The sequence below is a fragment of the Opisthocomus hoazin genome, chromosome 5 (genome assembly GCF_030867145.1).
Source record: "Opisthocomus hoazin isolate bOpiHoa1 chromosome 5, bOpiHoa1.hap1, whole genome shotgun sequence".
Classification (NCBI taxonomy): Eukaryota; Metazoa; Chordata; class Aves; order Opisthocomiformes; family Opisthocomidae; genus Opisthocomus; species Opisthocomus hoazin.
This window is the reverse complement of record NC_134418.1, coordinates 34626276-34650704: the sequence shown is the minus strand read 5'-3', so window position 1 is coordinate 34650704 and position 24429 is coordinate 34626276. Positions and strand designations below refer to the sequence as shown.

General features: G+C 48.8%; 1 protein-coding gene across 1 annotated transcript; it reads left to right on the top strand.

Moving 5' to 3' along the window:
* The first annotated feature begins 512 nt into the window (after positions 1-512).
* NDNF (neuron derived neurotrophic factor) lies at positions 513-23844 on the top strand. Its single transcript, XM_075422190.1, has 4 exons — positions 513-821; positions 18977-19174; positions 20206-20330; positions 21260-23844. The coding sequence occupies exons 2-4, from the start codon at positions 18978-18980 to the stop codon at positions 22651-22653; spliced, it is 1716 nt and encodes a 571-aa protein (XP_075278305.1). The 5' UTR covers positions 513-821; position 18977; the 3' UTR covers positions 22654-23844.
* Positions 23845-24429: the final 585 nt, after the last annotated feature.

Genomic DNA, 24429 nt, shown 5'->3' with positions numbered 1-24429 from the left:
GGACGAGGTGGGGGGGGGTTAACCAGACCCCGTTCCTCCCGCACCCCCGCCCGTCGGGACGCTCCGCAGCGCTCCCCCAACCCCCGCAACCAGCGGCTGCGTTAAAGCGAGAAGCAGGGAGCGCTGTGTGTGTCCCCCCCCCTTCTCCCCCCGCGTTCCCCATTACCCCCCCCGAGCCACCGGGTCCCGACCGGGGCGGGGAGGGGGTGCCCCCCCGGGACCGGGTCTCCCCGCGGGCCCGCCCCTCCGCGGAGCGGCGCGCGGGCGGGGCGGGGCGGGGCGGGGCGGCCGCGCCCGCGGGGCACCCCTGCCCGCCCCGGCGGCAGCGGCGGCGGCGGCGGCGAGAGGCGGCGGCCGGCCCTCCGCGCCCCTGCGGCACCTTGATCCCCTCCGCGCCCCTCCGGCCCCCCCGATCCCCTCCGCAAACTTCTGCCGGCGCGCAGCCGCCCCGCGGGTCCCCCCGGGAGGCGCGGTCGGGGCCGCGCCCTCGCCCCGGGCGGCGGCGGCGGTGCCCTGCGGGGGTGAGGGGGTGAAAGCTCCCGGCTCCTTTTCCCTGGGTTTTATTGTTTTTTCTCTTTTTTTTTTTTTTAATTCCCCCCCCCCCGCTCCCCGCGGGGAGGGGTGAGGAAGGGGCTATAAAGCGCGGAGGGACGTGCGTGACACAGTCCCCGTTGCAGCCCGTCCCCGCCGGAGCGGGGGGGTTAGGTGAACCCCCCCACAAAAAAAAGAAACCGTAGCCCGCCCTCCCCGGGAGGGACCGCACCGCACGGCACCGCACGGCACCGCACGGGACGGGACGGGACGGGAGCGGACGCCGCAAGGTAAGGCTGCAGGGGCGGGCGGTCCGGCCCTTCGTCCCCGCACCGCTCCGCTACGCCGCGGCTTTTGCGGGGTGCTGCCGGCAGGGCCTCGGCAGTCCTCCCGGGTTCCCCCTTATTGCCCCTGCGGGGTCTGGTTTTTCCGCTCCGGTTTTTTGCCCTCCTTCGGCCGGGACCCCCGGCTCGTCCTCCGGGCGCCGAGCGGGTGGGCGCCAGGCAGGCACCGGCTCCCTCTCTGCGGGCAGCGCACTTGGTTTTCGGGGAGGGAAGATAAAAAAGAAAAAGAGGAGAAAGAAAAAAAAAAAAAAAAAAAAAAGAAAAAAAAAGCGGCTACCAAAGCAAGCAGACGGGAAACTCGGCGGCGGGGTGTCAGCGCTGGGGTTTGCTCCGTGCGGCTTGGGTCGTGTTTTTATTTCGACAGCGCGGAGACAATGGCTACACAGCGTTGTTTAATCGCTTGCAGATAGAACTTTTCTGCGTTTAGACCTTCGCAGTTGAAGGCTAGAGCAGATTTTTGAAAAGCAGCGATGCTCTGAGCGGTTTTGTTCCGGATGCGTTTAACCCCGGAGCGGTAACGAGCCCCGATTCCTCAGGCGCGTTCGCTTGGTGCCAGGGATGGGCGCGATCTCACCCCTGCCACGCTGCCCAGGGCTGCTCTGGAAGCCATCCCGGTGGGAGCCCGTGTCAGCGAGGCAGCCTCTCTGCGGCCGCTTCCAGAGAGCCACTCGTGAAGCTTGTAGTGTCCCTTGCGCTTTCCCTCCCCACCAAAAGACCTGGTTAGCGTGTTGTTACAATCTTTAATTAAAGCCACTTAACCAGTATCGCTGTTCTTGTGGCTTGACCGAGCTGCGGGAGGTGAGCTCGCAGGGGAGGCGAGGTCCCCGGCGTAAATACGCAGATCTCCCTGGCCCGGCTGGCTGCTGGCAAGCAGATGCCAGGCGACATTCAGAGAAACAGATGTGGCACCGGTGTCTGCATCGGAGCATCCGACAGTCAGCTGGCGTTGGCAGCCCCATCCAGCACCCGCTGCCAGCCTAGGTGCACCGATTTCGTGCTTGGTTGAGCGGGTGGAGTTGTATCTGTGTAAAACTGGGAGAGATGAGAGCAATGCGAGGGTGAATTCCTCCCCGGGCAGCTGGCGGCGAGTGATTGATACATCAGTGACCCTGGCAAGGTGCTGCGGGCTTGGCCGTAACCTGGTTTCTGTAAAAAAAATAGCGCCTGGGCGTTAGACATCACCAGCACTCTCAGCTGTGCTGGCAGGGAGCAGGGAGAAAAACTTTGTGGTTCTGTTCAGCCTACTTTGAAAGTCGCTGATTCTTAGCTATTTTAGGAATGGCATTTCGGATTGCTTCTCGTCAGGAATGCCTCATCCTCCCAGCCTCGCGCTCCTACCTTGCAGCGAAGCGCATACCTGCAAGAGGAGAGCTGCCAAAGTCAGCTTCCCAGCATCACTAAAAGTCCCTGTGAGCACTTAGAGTAACACCTAGAATTTAAAACTCATTAATATTTGAAGAAGGAGAGGGCTTTTTTAAAACATGGAGGGATTTTTATGTTCTAGCTTGACCGTTAAAAGCGCGATGAAGCAGAGATGCGCAGCAGTGCATCACGTGTGTGTACTGTGTGGATGTGTCCGGGGTCCCGTGGCTGTGTTTCATCCTGTTGCGAGGAGAGCGATACCTGTTCCTTCTGGACTTTCTGTGTTGCCAGGTCATGAGCCCCTCCTAACTTGACAGAGCTTTATAATACGCCTGAAAAGTCCCTTCAGCCTCGCCACGTTCCCGCGATGAGGACTGCGGGTGCACCGCGCTGCCCTCGCTGCTGCGCGGCCCCAGGCAGAAACCCCATCGACTTTTCTGCTGTGGCGGGCGGGCACCGCGGCGCATCATCGCAGCCCTGCTAGCCAGGTGACATGGCGTGCGTGTCCTCTGCCCGCCCGCGGGTGGTGGCAAGCGGGTGATGTGCTGCTGATGTCATCGGCTGGCGGGTTACCTCACGCCCCAGCCTCCAAGGGGGAGTTCAGGCGTCGGTGATCGGATGCGCAGTTTGGGAGGGAATCTGAACGCCATGCAGGATGCTGATCCCACAGGGATTAATAAGGGCCCCTTTTTTTTCAGTTTTAAGAAGGTTGTCACGGAGGTGGGGCAGAGCTGCACACGATCGCCCTGCGCGCCTGTTTTGTTGTGGATGACTACTTCGGAAACGCCGAGGAGAAGCATTTAGGTTTCCCCAATGTTTATAAATACAATATGGTGCAAACTGTCAAGCAAGCTGTTCAAAATCACGTAACGCCTGTGCTGCCTCCCCTGCTCGGCTCGAATGCCTTCGCCATGTACTCGGCGTTCATCCGACGTGTAACGTTCCCGGCGCGCAGCTCCAGCCCGTCTGCCATGGTTTTTCCAGCACGCCTCTCCTCCTCCTTCGTGCTGGGCTGGGGATGAGGTGGCATGGGCAGGGTCGGTACCATGGCTCGCTTGTGCTGTGGCCCGCTCATCGGAGCCCTGGGCCGCCTCCGCTGCCGCGCTGCTCCTGGCTGGCTCGGCCAGAGCCCGGGCTGCCCCAGAGCATCCCAGCTCCCACGCCGAAACTGTGTGTAGGGACAGAAATGGCTTCTCCAAGTCCGCTTTGTCCTCCTCGGAAGGCTTGTCCACCTTAGAAGTCCCCTGAACAGGAAGGGATGATTCCTGGGAGCTGAAGCTAGCGATGGGTGGGTTAATGGTGCCGGGGGAGCGGGGGCTCACCTCGGCTGCGCAGTGTGGTCTCGAGCCTCCCGCGGCGCGGTGGCCTTCTGCTCCCTGTCCTGTGCCTTCGCTAGGGTTGGACGGAGACTGTTCACCGGACGGTTCGCTCCGAAATGTGCCAGGGTCTCTTCTGCCTCAAGGTATGTAGAAAGATGAGATGTATTAAACTCGGACCCCGCTTTTTCTTCTGCAATTTATGTTCCAAAAGGCTGGTAATAAACAGTTTATTAAAAAGAAATCCTGATTTATTTCTGCAAATGTTTACATTTCAGGCTGGTACCAAGCGGTGTTGTGGGAGACCACCTTTTATGCTTTCCGTGGCAGTTTAAAAGATTGCTAGAAAAATAATCCAGAATCTGAGTAGGTTTGGATAAAGGCAAGCCAGGACTGTACGTCAGGGTACGTGATGCTTTTATGCAGCGAAGCGGCGGATTTTACCACAGAACATCTGGGTACTGGCTTCAGTTACAGCACAGATTTTAGTGGGATAACAAGTCTTGTTTGGCTTCGCATTCATTTTGAAGTCACTAAACTTTATGCGAACAATAAAACTGTACGCCCATTACTTCACTGTTTTCAAGGGGCTATTTCAGTCCTCCTTCAGGGTCTTGCGTCTTTCTGAAGCTGGTTTTATTTTGTTTTACTAAGTGAGTATTTATCTCTTCAGTCCCCGGCTTGCTTTTGCAGGAGGCAGACTTACGAATTCGTACCGATAGACACACCAGGGATGGCGGGTTTCCATTCGGCCCTGCCGAACGCACACGTTTTCTGCGTTAAGGGCAGTCTAATGAAAACTGCACGTTTCTCATTCAGTGCCTTCAAAGGGGCTGATGTTGTTTACGTGGAAGACCATATAGCTGCTCCGGGCTACCAGTTCAACCACTTGTGAGAGTTAAAGCATCGGGGGGAGGTTTTGCTTTCTTTTTCTGTTTGGTTATAAAATGCAGGGGAGAAGGGTAGACCTGACTGAAGGAGGGAAGGGCCTTCTCCTTCTTGTGAGAAAACAAGCTGGCAAGCACGTGCTGGTGGGAATGCCCAGCATCGAGGATGATAACCTCAACTAATTATATATCAAGCAATGTAGGTGTTTGGAGTACAAGGCTTGTGTGAGAGTGTATAGGCAGCCCATGAGACTGATGTTTAACTTGCTTATGGAGAACCCGGTGTGATACCAAATGCTGTTGAGCTCTGTGTTTCGGTGTCACTGACTGCACAAACAGGAGTGAAAGGAGAATAAATCAGAATGATGTTAAAGGAAAGAGAACGTCTTAGGTAAGACCAGTGAGAAGGGACTCAAGTACTGCTTGAGCTTTATTAAGTAGTGAGAGGTGCAGTGAGTGAGGATCGCCTTGGACAAAAGGCAGAGTACGGAAGCTGCGTCCCTCACTCTTCGTTTTACATCGTGACTGAGAATTCGCTACTGCCACGACAGAAATCTTCATTAGATCAAACGGGGATAGTTTCTGCCTGAGAAAACGACTCGAATCAGCTAATGCGTATGGATGGATGGAAGGAGCTTTGAAGGCTGAGGAGATGTTATGTCTGAAAACTTTAACAAGTTGTCATTAGGAGAGGAAGTATTTGCCCTCAGATCGGGAAATAGGTCAGGGTAATAAATCATAACTCCAGGAGAATGTGCTTAAAGCTGGAAATAAATTAATAGGGACAGAGGGAGTAAATATTAAAAAGAAGTTTGTTCTTTCAGAATTAATTTTCTAATTTGCAGTATGCAAGGACACCCACTGAACGGGTGAACGATAAATGTTAACGCAGATCTGTAACAGGAACCAGCCGAAAATCTCGTGGCTGCGTAGATGGCTTGGATTGGACCCTGGGGAGCATGTCGGTTGCGCGGGACACGTCAGAAGCAGGCAAAGCGTCATCTTTTTCAATGCATGTGCGAGACAGCTGATACTATTTCACCAAAAACGTGATGATCCTCTCAGGAACCTTTTACAGGATGGGATTTAAATGCCGTTTGAGTAATCAGCAACACGAGCGGTCTCAGAACCCAGCCCCCAGTCCACAACTGCTTCGATAAACAAAAATATACCCGAGTTACCAGAGGGATGCAGGCAAACCCTGCGCCGAGCATCTTTCCGTGGGCTGCGTCCTTCCACCCAGGCAGGGGCGAGCGCTCGGGTAACCACAGCTTTTGCAGCATTTCTTAGAAATGGCTCAAGAGCGCACAGGGTTGTTGGGGTTTTTGCCTGAATCGGGACTGCTCTGGTTTTAGGGTAATTAAATTCAGTAGTTGGAGAGATGTTTGTTGCTTGCATGACAGCTGAGATAAGAAGCAGTGGGTACTTACTGTGAGCACCTGGAAATCTGAAAAACAAAAGGCAATAATTTTTCTTTCCTACTTTATTCCCCCCTCCGTGGGTCCGGATATGAGTGCCCCTCTAGCGTGACCCTCGCACGCTCACATCGTGACACACCACCGAGGCCGACACTTCCCCTGTGATTTACAGGGGAAAAGCATTGTTTGCCTAATTGAGCATATTTCTTTCCCTCTCTTGTTATTTTTTAGGGAAAAGTAACTTTAAAGGGGTTGAAACTTTATTAGGGTGTGAGAAAAATGATGCTTTTCATCATTCTCGCTTTTAACTTGCTCAGTACCAAAATAGAGCAGCGCCGGAGCAGCTGCCGCTCCTGCTGCAAAGGCTGGTGGGGAGGCAGGCGGGAGGCGCGACGGGACCGCGGGTTCTTCGCACACATCTGCAGGGATTATTGAACGCGGTGGATGGTTTCTACAAAGCAACCAGGATATCGTGAAGATGAGAGTGCGCGCACTCTCTCTCTCTCGCTACTTTGTTTAGGTGCAGCAGATTTGCTGCTAATTTGTTTATAGTCAAACAGTCTAAACGTGTCTCAGCATTTTGAAATCCAGAAACCTGATGCAAATTAAGCAGTTTACAGATCGGGATGATGATGGTGCGGGAAAGCCAAGTGTCTCGGAGCTGCCAGCTGGTTTCTGAATGCGAAGGAAAATACCAGTGAGCAGTGTTAATGGTTTTGAGTCCCCATTCTTTGTCTTCCTTTGGCTACTAAATCTGCACTTAATTCCCCATGGGTTTTTTCTCCTGGGTAAGAATTACTTCCTTGAGTATGATTTGTAGGACTAATAGGATCTTATCCTTATTTGGGGAAGACCCTAGGGGTGCTCTCAAACTGATTTTTCAGTAATGAGAAATAATGAATAAAAATCTAATAGTCCTAGGGGGTATTAAAGTTACAATTTGGTAGGGAAGATTTAATGTCAGTCAATTAAAACTTCTATAATCCTGTTATAGTACAACAGTTGAAAAAAATTCATCCTAGGAAAAATAAGTAGATTTTAAGTCACTTTCACGTCATATGAACCAGTCTAACTTAATTTAACATCTGAATTAAGCAGGTATTTTAAAGCAAGAGTATAAGACATCTCTTGCAAGTGTGTGATAGCAGGGCGGCAGGCTCAGGGAAAGAAATGTGCTATGTTAATTTATGGAGCGTGTTCTACTTCCCACTCACTTAAGAAAAAACAATTGCAAAGCGTTTATAAGAAAATCCAGGCAATTAGGGCTTTAATCAGAAAACACAAAATTTATGTATGTCCGTAAGATGCACTTCCAGTAGGCCAAACCACACTTCTGGCTCCACCTTTTGCTCACTGGGTTCATGGCTGTCCCCACTCGGCACTGCAGGCTCAGCGTGGTTTTGTCCGGCCGGGGACTGTGCGGACCCTGACTCGCAGCCCTCGGTGGAACGTGCACGTGGGGAGCAAAGCCCAGCTCCAGCCCAAACCTCGTTTCCCTTCTTTTCCCCGCTGTCAACCAAGGACGTATGGTTACCATAAGAAGGCCTGAAGGTTTTGGGGTTGTTTGGATGTTCAGTCACCCGTGACAGTCTGACCTATCCGCCCGTATGTGTTCCCTCTGCCTTTGTTCGTGGTAACTAGATAAAGGACTAACCTTTCGCCTGCCAGCCTGGACAAATAAACACTGGCCCAGCAGCAGAGTGGAGCTGAAGCCGACCCTTTCGATAATCTGATTTTTGAGAGCCCTTACCACAGTTCTGTAGTTGACCCTGGCAGGTTTGAAACTGTTGCGGCACGTCCCTTCAGACCGCCCATCTTTTCACACTCGGGAAGGACTTTTCAGCTTGGCCATGCAGAAGTCCACCGTTTAGAAAAACCTCCAAAAGTGTTAGAAAGTCGCCCTGAAGACTGACAGCTCCCAAACAGGCTCCTGTCCTGCTTCGGTATGACGGGCTGGTGGCTGATGAGCTGCGGTTGGACTTGCGGTGTCTTGTAACATCTTCAGACAGATGCGTGTGTCAGCTCTGACTGCAGACCCACCTCTGGCAGCAGTCTCCATACCTGTGGTTCACTGTCTCTCTGGGCATGTACCGTTTTGCCCTTTGGAGGCGAATCCTTTCTCTGTCATGTGGCTCCTCAGCCCTGGAGACATTCAGTGACGCTGATGCTCATTCAGCCGCGCAGGATACGTGGGTCCGTAGCTCCTCCAGCACCTGGCCATGCTTGTTCCAAATTTTTTGTCCACTTGTCAGCAACTACAACCACCATGAGGAACATCGTGAACAACGGGCACGCTCACTGCTGTCATTTGTCCCGGTGGGTAGCGGAAGGATTAGGAAACGGGGGCCGGAGCCTCCACCCATGGATCTGGGTGGGATGAATCTCCTGCACCTCGCTGTGCGAGGGTCAGGTCACTGGGGTGAGCAGAAGTTCGGATTTTCACTGGAGGCGGCGGGAAGTGGCAGGCACCATGGGGGTGACCGCAGGTAGCTGCAACGAGAAATTCGGAGCAGCTAACATCCTTCGCTAACAATTTTCACCAATTTACCGAGCCGTCCTCTGGAGGAATCTGTTTCTTTTTTCAAGCAGAATGCGAAGGAAAGAAATGCCAGTAGGCAAAGTTTAGCCAGCGTGAGCATTCCTGCTTTTTCTCGTCCCTGCCCACGCAGCGTATAGAAGTGAGCGTGCGAAAGAGGTGATTTTCTGAATGACACATGGGAGAAGTGGTGAGGCAGATCGTCGTCCCTGTGGTGTGGTTCACTTGCGGTGGGGCATCCCGTGCTCTCAGCCGCTGCAGCCCGTGAGGAGGCCACCAGATCTCATGCGGTGACTAAGAAGTTGTGTGTGCTGCTTGCTAGGGATGGTGTCCACGCTGGGTCTTGGGAGGTCTTTGCTGCTGTAACGTGGCTGAGCTCTGCCAGCTCTAACGCTGAACGCGCTGGTAGAAATATGTAAATATCAATATCCTTAGCACTGCATTTGATACTTTCCATTTTCAAACACTTGACAAATGTTTACATATTTTCAGCAACTCTTTTCCAACTAGGGAAAATGAGACACGGCATCTGTGAATTACTGTGATACGTAACAAATCATTATGAGAGAGCACTTTAAAGGTTCATTAACAACTTGTAGAGCCTAAGATTTTCTTTACATGCCTTTAAAGCTGAAGGCAGATAATATTATAACTGATTCCAATTTTGGACAGTAAGTTCAATCAGAAAAATGTGGATTTTGATGATAATTAAGGAATTGGAAATTTTAAGGGATAACCTATCTGCATAACATGTATTACTGTGGTCATAAGTAATATGGGCTAGACCCTTGATTTGGTAGAAAAAGTTCGTCATTTCTTTGAAGTCAGCTGAGGATCTGGTTTACCTGATTCAGGTGTAACTAAAAGCAACACATGGATAAGATTGAAAAAACATAGGAAAGAACAGAATAAAATAGAAACAATTTTTTTCCCCTGTTCCTATAAATAGTATTTTCTCCTTGTCTCGTATCTAGTTAACTACGAGTGTTCCTGGATTGAAAAAAACCTGGACTCCAACCTTACAATTGCATTTGGTGCCAGATGCCCGCTACAGTTTCTCTGTGAGTTCCTGTGGCTGTGTCTTTGCTACCAGATATCCACCACCCCTGTGAACCACGGCGGGACACTGTCCTGGTGGCCACGCAGGGGTGCAGTTGCTTCCCAGATCGCCTCTTGGGCACAAGCACCGTAAACAGGCGTTGGTACGGGAGCTGCTGTCCTGCTTCACTCTTCAGCTGCCAGAGGGCTTTCTGAATGGAGAACTGCTGCTGTTACTCTCCGTGCTATTGCAGGCGTTACTGGTCGTTACTGGTTAGCCTGGAAGCACTGAGAAATCCCAGGCAGTAAACAGGAAGATACGGTAAAACTGCAAATGAGAATTTCTGTGTAGCTGTTGCAGGAAAACTACGTGGGTAGAGGTAGGGAGGTGGGCATGAATACTGACGTCCTTGGGCTGGCTGCGTTTTCTAATCCCATGCCCATGTGTGCTGGTGTTCCTCACGCTGAAGAAAACCGTGTGTCTGGTGGAAGCTGAGGGAATCGGCCTCCATCTGCTTAGAAAGGTTTCAAAGTAGTCAGCGATTTTCCCTTTTTTAATCCTCTACCAAAAAGTGGAAGGGGAGAAGCGCGTAAGCAATTCCAGCGTGCTCACAGCACAGCTTTCCACGAAACACGAGCGCTCCGGGTGTTGCTGGCGACCCGCGGCCCCTGGCCTGCCACTGCCTCTCCCGCAGCTCCCAGCCCGGCGCGAGCCCCTCGCTGTCTCCCCTTTAGCAAACACCTTGTTGGCCGCGGGCAGCTGCCAGGCAAGGGGTATTCACCAGGCCCTAGGAACGGCTCAAGCAACTTTAACTCCTGTGGTAGTTAACACAATTAATGACTTCATTTTTACGTTTTAGCGCTTTCCAAAGGTCTTTCTGAGCTCCAGCCGTAAGCCCCGGCGGCCTGAGGATGCGACGGCAGGATGCACGGACCCTGGTTCTGCTCCTGCTCTTTATCACACCCTGAGACTTCAGTCATCTCTGTCCCCGTGGCTTTTGGCAAGGGCGGTTGCTCGTAGTGTCATTCAGAAGCATTACAGAGAAACTGGGAAACTCCATACCAAATACCAACATGCTTGTGTTGGTTGTAAGTTGTAATTGTTCGTATGTGTTCCTCCCCACTAATCCCCTTGCTGAAATTCATTATGGAGAGACAGTAACACACGCCCAGAGAGCTGTGCTGAAGGCGGAATGACTTGGCCGAGGAAAGTAGCTATTGTTTTCTGATTAAAGGAAGGGATTATATTGGGATTTCCTTGAACAAGGAAAGTTGCTGCCCCACTTTTATTGCTTGTAACAAGGGGATAATAATTACTCTGTTATAAAACACCTCCAGATCTTGTGATGAAAGATTTGTGGTAGAGCTGCGTGGCATTCAGGGTTGGTTATTGTAAATGGCCTGGAGTTGTGCAGACTAAGATTTCTCTGCCTTATCTTGTTTCTCCTACTGGGGCTCAACCCCTGCTGAGACTACGGAAAAAATTCCCCTTCTCCGAGCTGGGCATCTGACATGAGATTTTCCTCTGGAAGAGCTGGTACCAGTCACCCATCCCGTGACACTTGCCCTCTCTGGGAGCGACGTCCAGCTGCGTGGGGATTTTGTACAGGCTTGGGAGGACGAGCAGGTACCACAGTAAGGATGCAGGCCAGCCCGTGCCAGAGCGGCCCAGGGAAGTGGAGCTCGGCCCGGGGGGCGAGCCGCCAGCTGCCTGCCACCCAGCACTCCAGCACATTGCTTCTTCCCGTGCTGCTGCCGTCCCCTCGCAAGGAGAGGCGTGAGAGAACAACGGAGCATTGTACCAGAGGTCGCTGGGGACTCGCTGTTTGTTTTGGTTTTGACACTCACTGCTCAGTCGCATGGGTCGAGATGGCTGTGAAGGAGAGAAGCGCTGGTATGTGGTCTCTGATTAAAAAAAGAAAAACTACGAGGCATTTCCTCAAGTGTCCCAAATGGCATCTCCTGGCTCAGCTGTTTTTTGAAGCATCCAGCTACCACCAGCTCCAGGATGGTGATTTCGATGTAATCAGAGTTGAATCTGTTTCCACTAAAAGTGGAAAAATAAATAAGGCTCCATTTAGAAACAAAATAGTCCATGTAAAATTTGATTTTTGATACTATATCTCCCTGAGTATGTTTGCTTTTCAACATGTCTAATTTGAGACAGCTCTGCATTTTACAATGTTACCCCTTCAGAGTTAACCTCTCCCCTAAGTTGTAGTTCGTTGCCGCTGTTGTTCGTTAAGATTTTGTGGAAATGTACCCTTATTTCTTCATACCATCTTATTTTTACATAGTTGGATTTTTTTCCCCATGCTACTGTGATTTGCTTTGCTAAAACAATACACCCAGCAAAGAAAATCGCGAGCTGAATTGGAATTGCAAGAGGCGGCCGGCTAGTCCCCAGGCTGTTGGGACGGTGCACCCTAAATGCTTCAAAGGCACCATTATAGTCAATCGTGTCCGTGTGTACTTAGGGAGCTTTAATCCACAGATTATAGGTCCATAAATGCTTCTGCGCTCTCAGTTACAGCTGGTCCTGCCAACGGGAGCTGCCACCTCAAGCCGGCCACGACACTACACAAAAATATTTTGCTTTGAAACGCACAGAGACAGCAATACACCCCTGTGTCCCTGTCGGGGTTGCGTTCCTCGTCCCCCCCGCCCTGTTCCATAGAGATAGGCTTTGGGCTGGTGCACATCTCCGGCAGAGGGGCTGGCTGGGGCGGCGCTGGCCGAGCTCCTGGCAAGGCTCCCGCAGCCCTGCGTGGCCTGTGCTTTTCCCCAGGCACAAGGCAAGACCAGACAATAAGTTTTCAAGAGCGCTGCTTTTTAAAAATTAAAAAAAAAAAAAAAGAAATAGAAAAAGAAAAAGAAAAGCATACCAAACGTTTTCCAGATCCTTCAAGGAATAGTAAGTATTAAATGGCAGGACTTCACTTTTCCCCTCTGGTCTCCCCCTGAACAAACAAACCAAGCAGCTCCCAGTAAATAGTTAAAATTTCAAAGGCGTTACTTTTCCTTGTTTGCACATGAAAAATAACTAATTGTATTGTAATCGACAATGGTAGGTGCTTTTAAACTCCTCTGTTGCTGAGGTGATAACTCTGTGTGCTGAGGTGCGTATATTAGTGTTATAGATCTCTGGAAATGAAGTGTGTAATGGAAAAGCTCACAGCCTCTTTACTTGCAGCGTTCCTATAATAAGTCAAAGAAGTCACACAGTGCCCTTTTCTTTCCGAAGCTGGACTTAAATCATGTCAATAAATCTATAGATTTATTATGAGATGCAGCATGGGTAATGTAAACAACCAAAAAAACCCCCAACGCACCAGAGTTTAAAAATAGGATGTAAGGAGGGAAAAAAGTTAACTGTCCCTACAATGAAAAGAGAAGAAATGCAACACAAAAGCACTGTGGCAGGCAGTGCCTTGAAATTATCCTCACTGAATTATAGTCATGCACTTTCCACTCTCTGTAATTAAATATTAGGGTTTATTTATTCCAGGTGCATTTGCTTCAGGAAAATGCAGATCTTTTGTTTTGTTTTGGTTTCTTATTGTAAATCCTTTACAGGTGCCTGTGACCTGCAGACAGCTGAGAAGTAAAGCAAATGATTTCCACAGATCAAGGCACTTGAAGATGACTTGTCAATAGCACTGGCATTGCATGTGGTGAATCGAATACTCTTGCTCCCTTTTTACGGAGTGTAGGTATATTTGGTGGCATTGAGCCTTCCTGTGAGCGCGCACGTGTGTGTGTGTGTGTGAAATAAATGCCCGATGAAACCTAAACAGGAGTACACAACTGCTTTGATCCCAAACAGCCAAACAAAACGGATTCTCAGCTTGCTGGGTGGGATTCCTGTGACGGGATGTGAGCGGGGAGCCTCTGATACCTCGTGGGGTACACCCTGTGCAACCGATATATTTTTCTGGAAAAAAATGGCTTCCTTAGGGCAGACAGAAAATATTGTAGGCTTGATCAGTGAAATCAAAAATGGGGTGATTTTATGTGCCCCCAAGGCCGCCCATTTCTGGCTTTGGTTGAGGATGTGCCCACCCTGCTGATCCTGCAGCCTGCGGGAAGAGCCCGCACGGTGCTGCCGCAGCTCTGGCTAATTTGTCCCCCGGGTCAGAACCTAAGCCAGTTGCAAATCCCATTATCCTCACCATTTCTGCTTATAATTGGCGTTTACCTAGACATTTGCAGGCCTCTTGTATAGATCGTTTGTTACGCAAAGATCTTAAAGGCTGGACAGAGGGCTTGTGTGCGTGGGATGTTGGAAAGGCCAGGTAAGGCTCACTGCCTGAGTGGAAACTGTTCAAAAGATATGAGTGAATTGTATCATTATAAAATCTGTGATCCGATTTAACAATAATTTTCATGCATGTGCTTATAGGTCAAGTTTATAAAATGGCCAGACTGCTGTTTTTGTTTATTTGTGCTTTGTGAAAGGGAAAAAAAAAACCAACCTCTGTCAAAGTGGTAAATTTTGAGGTGTTTAAAATTATTTATATCCCCCTCCAAGTGTACAGCATGCATTTTTCCTCTGTTGATCTATTTAGATAAATACATATAGGTTTGTGAAGTAAACCTCTTCCAAGGCGTGGCTGTTGCTGCCGGGGTGTCTGTGCAGCCCGGGAGCTGCTCACGTGGGGACAGGACCGCTGCCTTCCAGGTTAGAATTGAAGGAAACCCTGGCCATCTGCCCCGACTGCCGCTGCCCCGGCATCGCTCAGCCTTCCCCAGTCTGGGCGGCCCCGTGGCCAACGGGCAAAACCGGGTGGCCCTGTGCAGCTGGAAGGTGGGCTGGGAGCAGCCCTACCTGGGAGGAGATGGGGACCCAGTGGATGGTCCCTGCTCACAACCTGGCTCCCCGAATTGGGTCAGTCTGCAAGGGGGGGAAGGAGAAGGAGGGGAAAAAAAGGAAAAAGGAATTAAAAATTTTTTTCCCATTCCTTTCGAAATGAAAGAGTGTACAAGCAAGTCATATTTTTCTCAAGGACGTTTTTCAGCGTGGCTCTTGCTTCTACAGCCACTGGCGTCTGCATGCGCCGTCCCGCTCCCTCCACGCTGCGGCAGGTTTCTGCCTTTCGTTTCGTGCCGTGCTTGTGTCTGCAGCGTGGGATCTCCCACTCCTCTGGCAATGCCGGGAAGGTCGACGGCCTGGCACGGCTGGGCTGGCGAGCGATCCCTTCCTTTCCCCGGTGCCAGGGTATGAACCTCGTGGGGACGAGGGGTGCCAGCTCTGTCCCGGACTGCCCGCCCTGCCCCTGCTCCTTAGCCCGCAGCCAGTGTCGGCCTCACCCAGGGGAACGGGGATCGAGGTTTGCCTTCGCGCTCGGGTTTAAGGCTTGGTTTAGAGAGATTTTTGGGGAAAAAGCAAGAGGTAAAAATGGGCCATTAGAGGGCACTTTTGCAATCCTGGAGAAGGAAAACGGTGCTTATTATTTCACTTAGGACTGTTTATTTTGGCGCTTTCTTAAATTCAGTGATAAACAGCAGGCTAATCCCTCCAGTCAGCAGGAATATATCAATAAAATATTGACTCAGAGTTTAAAAGAAAAGAAAACAAGACGAACTTGTAGAAAAGGGAATAAGAGGCATTTTGGAGGTGGCACAGTCTGGAGAATAAAAAAATCACACAATATATTTCACATCATTTGTACGGCTTTGCAGTGCAGCGCTTAGGCCTCAGCTTGTACCTGGCTTCTAAAAATCAAACCAGTGCAGAGCACAGCACACCGAGACAAGAAAATCATTTGTGGAAAGTTTCCGAGGCCTGGGTGGGAGAGCACAAATTCACGTGTTCACATCTAGCAAGTGCATTTTCTGAGGGACTCTGTCAAAGTCATTGCCCAGCGGTGAACTTGCCTGGAAAGAAACATGGGACAATAAATGATTTTTTTTTTTCTTTCCTCTTGATGTTTTGTGTGAGTAAACTATAGGGGATTTAGCTTAAAACTCTGCCAAATTACGAGTGCACCAAAAAAAATAAAATCTGTTTAACTGGTGTGAAAGGGTGGTGTAGCACTGACAGCACGGTTTCCAAAAACTGAGCGAGTTTTGGATGCCTATTTGCTGTTGAGGTGTCCCACTTTTGGAAGTGTCATGCATGAAATCTGAGCCAATTTGAAGCCTTAGAGGTTGGATATGTCAAAAAGAAAGCACTCAAAATCCTATTCACTTGTAAAGCAACAAAGATTATAAAACTTTTCTTTTTCAGTAACACCTGACGACTTTGCAGCCTGTTTCGTGTACGGGATGGGCCAGTGCTGCCTGCCCAGGCTGGGCAGGGGTCACAGAACTAACCTTAATCTGTCTTTTGTGGTTATTTTTAAGCCAAAATGCTTTTACAAATACATGAAGAAATCAGAGGCAAACCTGTAACTTGTTGTTACACCGTGGTTGTTGAAGGGGACAGAAACGCTTTCTACAGGCATTTTTTAAGGGATTAGCTAATGAAATTATTTAAGAAGTGAAGCTTAGCCTGGGTAGTCCTATAATCAAGAATCGTTTATTTTACTAGAGGTTACATTGCACTGGAACTGACTATGGGAATATAGGAGATTGCAGTTTCAAGGGGTTCATGTGGAGGACGCTGTCTGCAGAAAGTGTCAGAGCTTCTTACCCAACCAAATAATCTGCTGTGACTGTTGTGATTAAGTTGGAAAGAATTTCTTCCCTGTTGGCCAACGATAATACTTGAAAAATCAATAAACAGCGTGTTAGAGCACACAAAACTCATCCTGCTTTGTGTGAGAGGAGGTTTCTGCTGACTTCGGTGACTTAAGTCAGCAAGTATTTTGACTTACGATCTTTGCTCCAGAAGGTCAAATGTCATTAACTTTGCTGATAAGTATCAACACTTCAGTCTGAATTTGAGGAAATATGTCTGTTGTCATCAAAAGCTGAGTCAGGACCTCGTTGGGATAAATGTTGACAAATGCTGGGAAAGCTAAATCAGGATTTAACTAGAAGTAGCAACTGCATGTCTTAGGTAAAGCCCTCTACTCCTTTCCTTTCCGCAGGGCAGAGCACTGCACTAACCTGTTACTAAAACATCCCAAACAATAACGAAGCGCAGCATATGAAGCGTTACAAGCCCTGTAAACGGGGAACTGTGGCTGTGTGTTGCTGTCACCAGGTTATCGCCGTATAAATAAGGGTGGCAGCCTTCTCCAACTGCAAAACAACTTTTGGCAGCCTCAGCACAGGCAGGGCTTTCCCACAAGATGGCGGGGCCATCGACTGGCAACCTTGCCACAGGGCTCCCTGGCACGCTTGCCGCTCTCTCGCAGGGGGCATGGAGCTCCTCCACGGTCTCCGTGCCCACCTGGGACACGACCTCAGGGAAACTGCCAGGTGAACCTCAAGCATTCGCTTTCATCTTTCCTGTGGTTTTTCACTCAGGATGGAGAGGGTCTGGCTGCAAATACAGGAATATGCAGCGGGCTGGGGAGGGAGAAAGCTGAGGGAGGTGTAGTAGCAGCCCTTGGCATAAGGGAAGGCATGAGTGAAAGGAGGCAAAGATAAAATTGCATCCTGGCAAGGGAGCTTTCAGTACGCGTCACTTGTGGCTTACGGATACCTTGGGGTTTGCTACTTATTTTCTCTTCCCTCTTGCATCACCAGTTTTGGTGGGAAAATAGAGAGAAGGACAGGGACCGAGCTAGACAGCGTGAGATGGAGAAAACAGTAGAACGCGAGGCGGCAATGAGCTGAGGTAACGGGGCCAGGGACAGCAAAGGGGAGCGAGGTGCAGAGGAGGGGGACCTGTGCCGTTGGTGGAAGGAGCAATAAATAACAATGATGTCAGAGGCAGAGGAAGTGATATGAGGGTGAAAACAGCCCTCCGCGGGCCTTGCTGGTGTCAGGAGGCCTGCTGTCCTGCGCGTGGACGGCTGCGTTTAGCCGTACTGGGAGCAGGACGGACTGCAGGACAGGCAGAAGCCACAGCCTCCTCTCTGCGCACAGTGGAAGGGGAGCTAGAGGCAGCACAGAGGGTGGACTGGAGAAAATTTTGTCAGAAGCTTGGGGGTGAAAAAGAAGACGAGACTCTGTGCTGCCTGCGGCAGTGAGCTTCAGCAGGGACGTGGTGATGACGAGAGGGGCAGAGGCTGGCAGGCTGCTGGGCACCGGCCTCTGTGAAGAGCAGAGCGGGGATTTGGCGGCTGACGGGGACTGGGGCTTGCTCAGAGCTCCCAAGGGGCCAGAGGGAGTGGGCCGGGGCAGGGAGCAGGGTTCCGCGCCGTGACCGCACCGGCCTCCACCGGCTCCTGTGGTGTTTATGGGAGGGGGAAGAGGAGGCTGCTGCCTGCTTATGTAAATAAAATATTAGGGAAAGGTCAAGTGCAGGGGAAAAAAAGCCCCCAATCTCAACAGCAGATTTGGTCTTGAAGGTAAAAAGAAAGAGTTTGTTATAAAGCCATAGTTAACTTACAGTGCAGTATGAGGAGTGGTGCATGACCACATATTCAGCCAAGTAACAAGATAAAACGGTTCCTGCCAGCTCAGCTTTTTATCATGCTTCTCCCCAAAGCCAGTGGCTAACAGCGTTTAGATAATGGCCTAAATATCTTTTTTTTTCTAATTTTAGAAAATGTTATCATTTAGCAATTTAAACTTGCTATACTCGTACCACAAATGGGCTTTGTTTCCCCTCAGCCAACCCCCCCCGTACCAGAGCCATTACATATGAGATCATCTACTGCACTGAAAGGAGATTTCCAGCCTGTCCCACTGTATATGTTAGGGTAGTCATTACTGACCTAGTTGTAGACATAATAATGAAAGGCCGAGATTATGAATTATTATGCCAAATTTGTGAGGGATTCTCTGCTTTTGTGTTTTGCAATTCCCATCAGGCTTGAGGATTAAGCCCTGCTGAATTGCATGCTAATACCAATGTGCTTTGAATATGTGTGGGTTTATATCACGTTTTCCTAATTCACTATTTTTATAAAGAACAATTTCACTGGAAATATTTACTTTTCAAAGGACTGGAAGCCCAACCAGAATATCCTAAGGAAAGTGACATTGATGTACCCTCCATCTGCTCTGTGCTTTCTCTGGCTTCCATGTCCAGCGAGCTCTGTTTCTGCTGCGGCAAAACATCAGGCTGTAGCTCTAGCAAAGTCTGTGGAAGGATTTTGCTCTTTGCTAATGAGAGGGAGAGATACCAGTGTGCAATCAGTGCATGGGCTTGCTTTCAATTACAGTTCAAGATGGAAAAATCTTATTTACATACTTTATCCAAGCGCTGTGATGATGTGAGCTTAGTCCTTACAATATGCATTCGTGGTGCTTTCATGGCAGTACAGTGAAGGTGCCGGCGACATTGTTATAGGTATGCCCACGTTTCAGCAGTAAATCAGCCCAGAAGAGCCACACAGGTTTGCAGCTAGCAGAGTCGGTGACTGTGCGTCACAAATAAACCGGTGTTTCGCCATGATCTCCACCAGCGTGGGACAAGCTGGTGGCAGCTCCTGCTGCGCGTGGTGCGGCCCTCCTCAGGTGGGACTCCCTGTCGTTGCTGTAGGATGCTTCTGCTGCGCTGCCCACTGCTGCTGCTGCTGCTGCTGCTGCTGCCGCTCAGCTCCAGACCTCAGAAGTTACCTACCAGAGATGAGGAGCTCTTCCAAATGCAGATCCGGGACAAAGAATTTTTTCATGATTCATCAGTCATCCCAGATGGAGCCGAAATTAACAGCTACCTCTTCCGAGACACCCCTAAAAGGTATTTCTGCCCATGTCAAGTGAGGAAGTTGTACTTTGAAGATAGTCACTTCATTTGCTGGGTGTTTTGAAATAAAAATTGGATCCAAACCAGAAAAATACAAATGCCAGTGTTCTGTCTGGTGAAGTAAGCAACTATGCGAGTTTCCATCCCAATCTAACCTCCCCGGCTGAGGGTCTATCCAATTTATTTGATTTCTAGGATAAGCCCAGAGCTCCCACAGACCACAAAAGTTCCCTGAAGTGGAGCCACTAACCATGTCTGGAGGCAAAGGGAGCGGGAAGGAAATTAGAAAGTACAGGCTTACCCCACCACACTTGTCTCTCTTCATTATTTCATAAATATGCTTTAAAGAAGCAGCGTAAGCCAGTCTGGTCTGAACTCCCTACTTCCCAACCTCCACCCTATGGGTCAGAAAATACTGAGGTTAGACTGGGGAAGAACCCGAGGCTCCAAAGAGTTCAGGGAAGAACAGCATTGCCACCTTCCTCCTCATATCACACACCTCCTTCAGCCTTCATCGGTGAGAAACATTTTACAACAAATGACTTGCAGTGCTTGGGGGGATACGAGAGGACAGCTGAAGGTGTATGTGTCTATATGTGCTTCTAGGGCCTTTACCTGGACATAGCGTAAAATGTGTGTCCTGCTTTGAAAAGCATATCCCTAAATTCCAGGAAAGATCCAGTTTCCCTCATTTATACCTTTGTGACCATTTATACTGTATATAGTTAGTGTAGAGGTGAAAAGAGAAGCTGATGGAGGGGAGGGCAGGAGGCCAGAAGGCCCTCTGCCGTGTCTTGACAAGCGGAGTGTGAACTCTGCAGTGCCACATTAGTGGGGGGACTCCCCTCACCCCCTTAGCTCTCGCCCACTGGCCTTTCCATATTCCCTCTGCACACGCTTGCCTGCAAGTAATGCTTTTGTCTCTGTTGCCCCTCCAAGATCAGCCTTGATCATGTCAAGTCAGTCTGTGCTGGTTAGCTTCCATCAGGATTTATTGACGTATGGGTCTGTTAACCTTCCTCTAGGTACTTCTTTGTGGTTGAAGAGGACAACACTCCCTTAGCAGTGACAGTGACACCATGTGATGCCCCTCTGGAGTGGAAACTGAGTGTGCAAGAGCTTCCAGAGGAAGCCAGCGGAGAAGGTTCAGGTAAAAAATGACCAACGACTTCTGATGTGCCTCAGAGACCTGCTTTTCTCCTGGATTCAAAGCCCTGCAGATCAGTCTCAGTGTGACGCTGAGTCTCGCAGCAGGCCCGTCTTTATGACCTGCTGCTGTTTGGATCTTCAGCTCCACTGCTGCTGTTGTGCAGGAAACTGGCAGCAGGTAGCAACATGAGACGGAAAAGGGCTGTAAAAAAGTAAAAGTAAAAGCTGAGGTTGTAGTTACAGAGTGCACTGGATACTGCCACAACAAACTGTGTTTGCCCAGAGTAACTCGTTTGCATGAAGGCTTTGCTGTGAGCTGTGTACACAAGATAAGAACTGGAGAGACAGGGCTGGCAATGCAGCAGGGCTGAGCTTGCCCCTTTGAGGGGACTGGTCTGTAGGTGTGGAGCTTATCTGGAAATAGCCATGTAACTGCTACTCAAGAGAGACATGGCCTTTGACTTCCAGAACCTCTCATACAAGTGCTAAAATGTCATGGACACCACACTGTATGCTACACACACCTTGGGCCCCCACTGTATTTAGGCACAAAATTTTAGCATGACTCAGTGGGCCAAAGCTAAGAGCCCAAGCCAAGAAACAGGCAGCGGAGTCAGTTCTCCCTGGGGAGCTTTATGGCATCTCCAACTTGGGTGCCTGAAGTAGTCTAGTGTAAGGTATTAGCTACCATTCATAAGACTCCGTTAATACTGGTCAAGTGCAATTTCTATTGCATTTGGTTTTAACCTGAGTGCCAAACCAATCTACCTCTCTGATTTGACAGAACTATTGATTACATCCTCCTCAGAAGACAATACCCCCCTTTTTCATCTCACTTTTGTATTTTATGTAGAAGTATCTGTTAGAGTTTTATTTTCTCATATTTGCAGATTGTGTCTGTACAAATGTTTTTCTTTGCTTGTAATCTAGGTGAACCAGAACTTCTTGAGCAACAGAAACAGCAGATTACTAATGAGGAAGGCACAGAGCTGTTCTCTTACAAAGGCAATGATGTTGAGTACTTTGTGTCCTCTAGTTCCCCATCTGGTTTGTACCAACTAGATCTGCTGTCAACAGAGAAAGATACACATTTTAAAGTGTATGCAACCACTACTCCAGAGTCAGACCAACCTTATCCTGAATTACCTTATGATCCCAGAATCGATGTCACTTCCCTGGGACGTACAACAGTGACGCTGGCATGGAAACCAAGTCCCACCGCCTCCTTACTGAAACAGCCAATTCAGTATTGCATAGTCATCAATAAAGAACACAATTTCAAAAGTCTCTGTGCTGTTGAAGCCAAGCTCGGTTCTGATGATGCCTTCATGATGGCTCCAAAACCAGGTCTGGATTTCAGTCCATTTGACTTTGCCCATTTTGGCTTCCCCTCAGACAACAACTCTGGCAAAGAACGTGGCTTCCTAAAATCATCATCAAAGTTTGGGCGCCAAACATCCTCAAAGCCGAGAGTTGACCTGCATAAAGTTTGTGTCGGGAACAAGAACATCTTCACAGTGTCTGACCTGAAGCCTGATACGCAGTACTACTTTGACATGTTTGCAGTAAATACCAACAGTAACATGAGCACTGCATACATTGGCACCTTTGCCAGAACGAAGGAGGAGGCTAAACAGAAAACAATTGAACTGAAGGATGGCAAAGTTACGGATGTATTCATCAAGAGAAAGGGAGCCAAATTTCTACGGTTTGCTCCTGTTTCGTCTCACCAAAAAGTCACCTTCTCCATTCATTCCTGCCTGGATGCTGTTCAGATCCAAGTTAGAAGAGATGGAAAACTACTCTTGTCTCAAAACGTGGAGGGTGTGCGGCAGTTCCAGCTTCGGGGAAAAGCAAAAGCTAAATATCTGATTAGGCTGAAAGGAAGCAAAAAAGGTGCTTCTATGCTGAAGATCCTGGCCACAACAAGGCCTAACAAGCAGTCGTTTCCCTCTCTTCCTGAAGATACACGAATCAAAGCCTTTGACAAACTCCGCACTTGTTCTTCGGTCACGGTGGCATGGCTGGGAACGCAGGAGAGAAACAAATTCTGCATCTACAAGAGGGAAGTGGATAACAATTACAATGAAGAGCAAAAGAAAAGAGAGCAGAATCAATGCTTGGGTCCAGATACGAGGAAGAAATCAGAAAAGGTTCTCTGTAAATATTTCCACAGCCAGAACATCCAGAAAGCAGTGACCACAGAGACAATCAGAGGCCTGCAGCCCGGCAAGTCCTACCTGCTGGACGTTTATGTGATAGGGCACGGCGGGCACTCCGTGAAATATCAGAGCAAATTGGTGAAAACGAGGAAGTTCTGTTAGTGCCCCTGTACATAAGAATATATGGAACTCCAGTCTGAACATTATCCTACTTTGAAGTATATGGATTGACTACTTGCACAGCTGAGAAGTTGTGACCTGTATTTGTACTGTGTAGAAAAGATATCAACTTGTATATTTATGTTTACATAAGTAATTGTTTGGAGGAACTGAGTCTGGTGCTCTCCGGTAGCATCTGGCAATGGTATTATCATGTGTCCGGTGACCCACATGTGATGCTCAGTAGATGTCCAAGATAGCAGGAAACCTCGAAGGAACTGGCACTCCTTTGCTTCCATACTGCATGAACTGCTTCTAAATTATTTTATACTTAAAAGGCTGAGATACATCATTCGTCCACCTTGTTACTCACACACAAAACTCACAGACATACACCCTTTCTCTCAGTGTAGATGGTAGGGTTTCTGTAAATTATTTTATAGAGTCTTGTTTTAAATGTTTATGTTTCTATGATTGTAAACTATTAAAATCTCTCCCCAATAAAATACAGATCTAAACTAAGTATTAACTGGGCTGCACATGAAGCAGTTGTATTGCTAATGTAAATTCCTACCTAGCTGATTTTCATGTTTAAATACTGTATGTATTTCATGTACAAAGTTGCCATAACGATATATTCCTGTACATAAAATTAAAAATATTAGATTATATATTTTTTCTTTTTTCTTGACATTCTAAGGGGCCAAACAGACTTGGGGACAGAAGAGGCATACTGAAACATGAACCAAATTCAGCTAGGGCATGCTTCTCTTGTTGTTCTTCATCTTTTTGGGCAAGGTGACCGAAGTCCAGTAGAATTACTGATGTTACTGAGTCAGTTTAAATATGCAAGGAAGCGCAGGCCATTGAAGGAGGGGTATTTGTGGCATACTTTGTATCTGCAGTCATACAAGCACTAAAGGAGCAGGACAGCATAGAGGAGCTTCACTTGTCCTGGGTGAGAATGGATCCTGTTTCATTGTGGTTGTGAATGGCACCAGCGCTTTACAAGGCACTTGCATTCTGAGTTAGAGAGACCATACAATTCAAACAAATATCAGACCAGAGAACCAGCTGTTATTTTTGTTAGGTTACCATTGAAAATATTTGCTTTCTGGATGCTGTTGGTTTTGACCATGGTGATAATAAGCTGAGAGGATTATTTTTTTTTCCACTTACAAGAATGGTAGTGCTAAGAAAATAACGTGTACTTTCATTTAAATTGCAGTTATTTCCATTGTGTAGATTTATTTAAATTATTAAATGTCTGGATCTCATCTTTTCTACATTTTCTTACTTGTTTTTCCACGTGTCACCTTCATTGACTCAAAATCTTGTATAGAGCTGCTTAATGGAAAACACACTTCTGAGAAGCAACTAGGCCAGGTTCATTTCAAGTGGCTAAGAGCAGGATACATACTGCCTCAGACCCAATATTATAATACAGGTCAGGGCCTCAGGACAGGGAACTGAGACCTTTTTTTCTTGATCCCATCGTATGCATCACTCCGCAGCACTCAGGCAGTGGATATCAGGGCTCATTCAAAGACAGAGAGAGAGACTCTGTCTCTTCCTTAGATGCCTGTCCAACAAAACACCCTGCTGCTGTGACTTTAGCACTTGCAGCCCCCTCAGGGCTCTGAAGATGAGAGAAAGGGACAAAAATCCACACGAAGGCCAAAAGCAGATTCCTCTTAGGCTGCTCACAGGGGAGACAAGAACTCTCCTTACGCGCCTTATCCCTGCAGAGGTGAGCTCCAGTTTTCCTTGACCCCATAG

Excerpts from the sequence above, each read along its gene's own strand:
- NDNF (XM_075422190.1), top strand. The coding sequence starts at position 18,978 with ATGCTTCTGCTGCGCTGCCCACTGCTGCTGCTGCTGCTGCTGCTGCTG. Across the intron at positions 19,175-20,205 it reads TTCCGAGACACCCCTAAAAG|GTACTTCTTTGTGGTTGAAG; the intron begins GTATTTCTGCCC and ends ACCTTCCTCTAG. Across the intron at positions 20,331-21,259 it reads AGCCAGCGGAGAAGGTTCAG|GTGAACCAGAACTTCTTGAG; the intron begins GTAAAAAATGAC and ends CTTGTAATCTAG.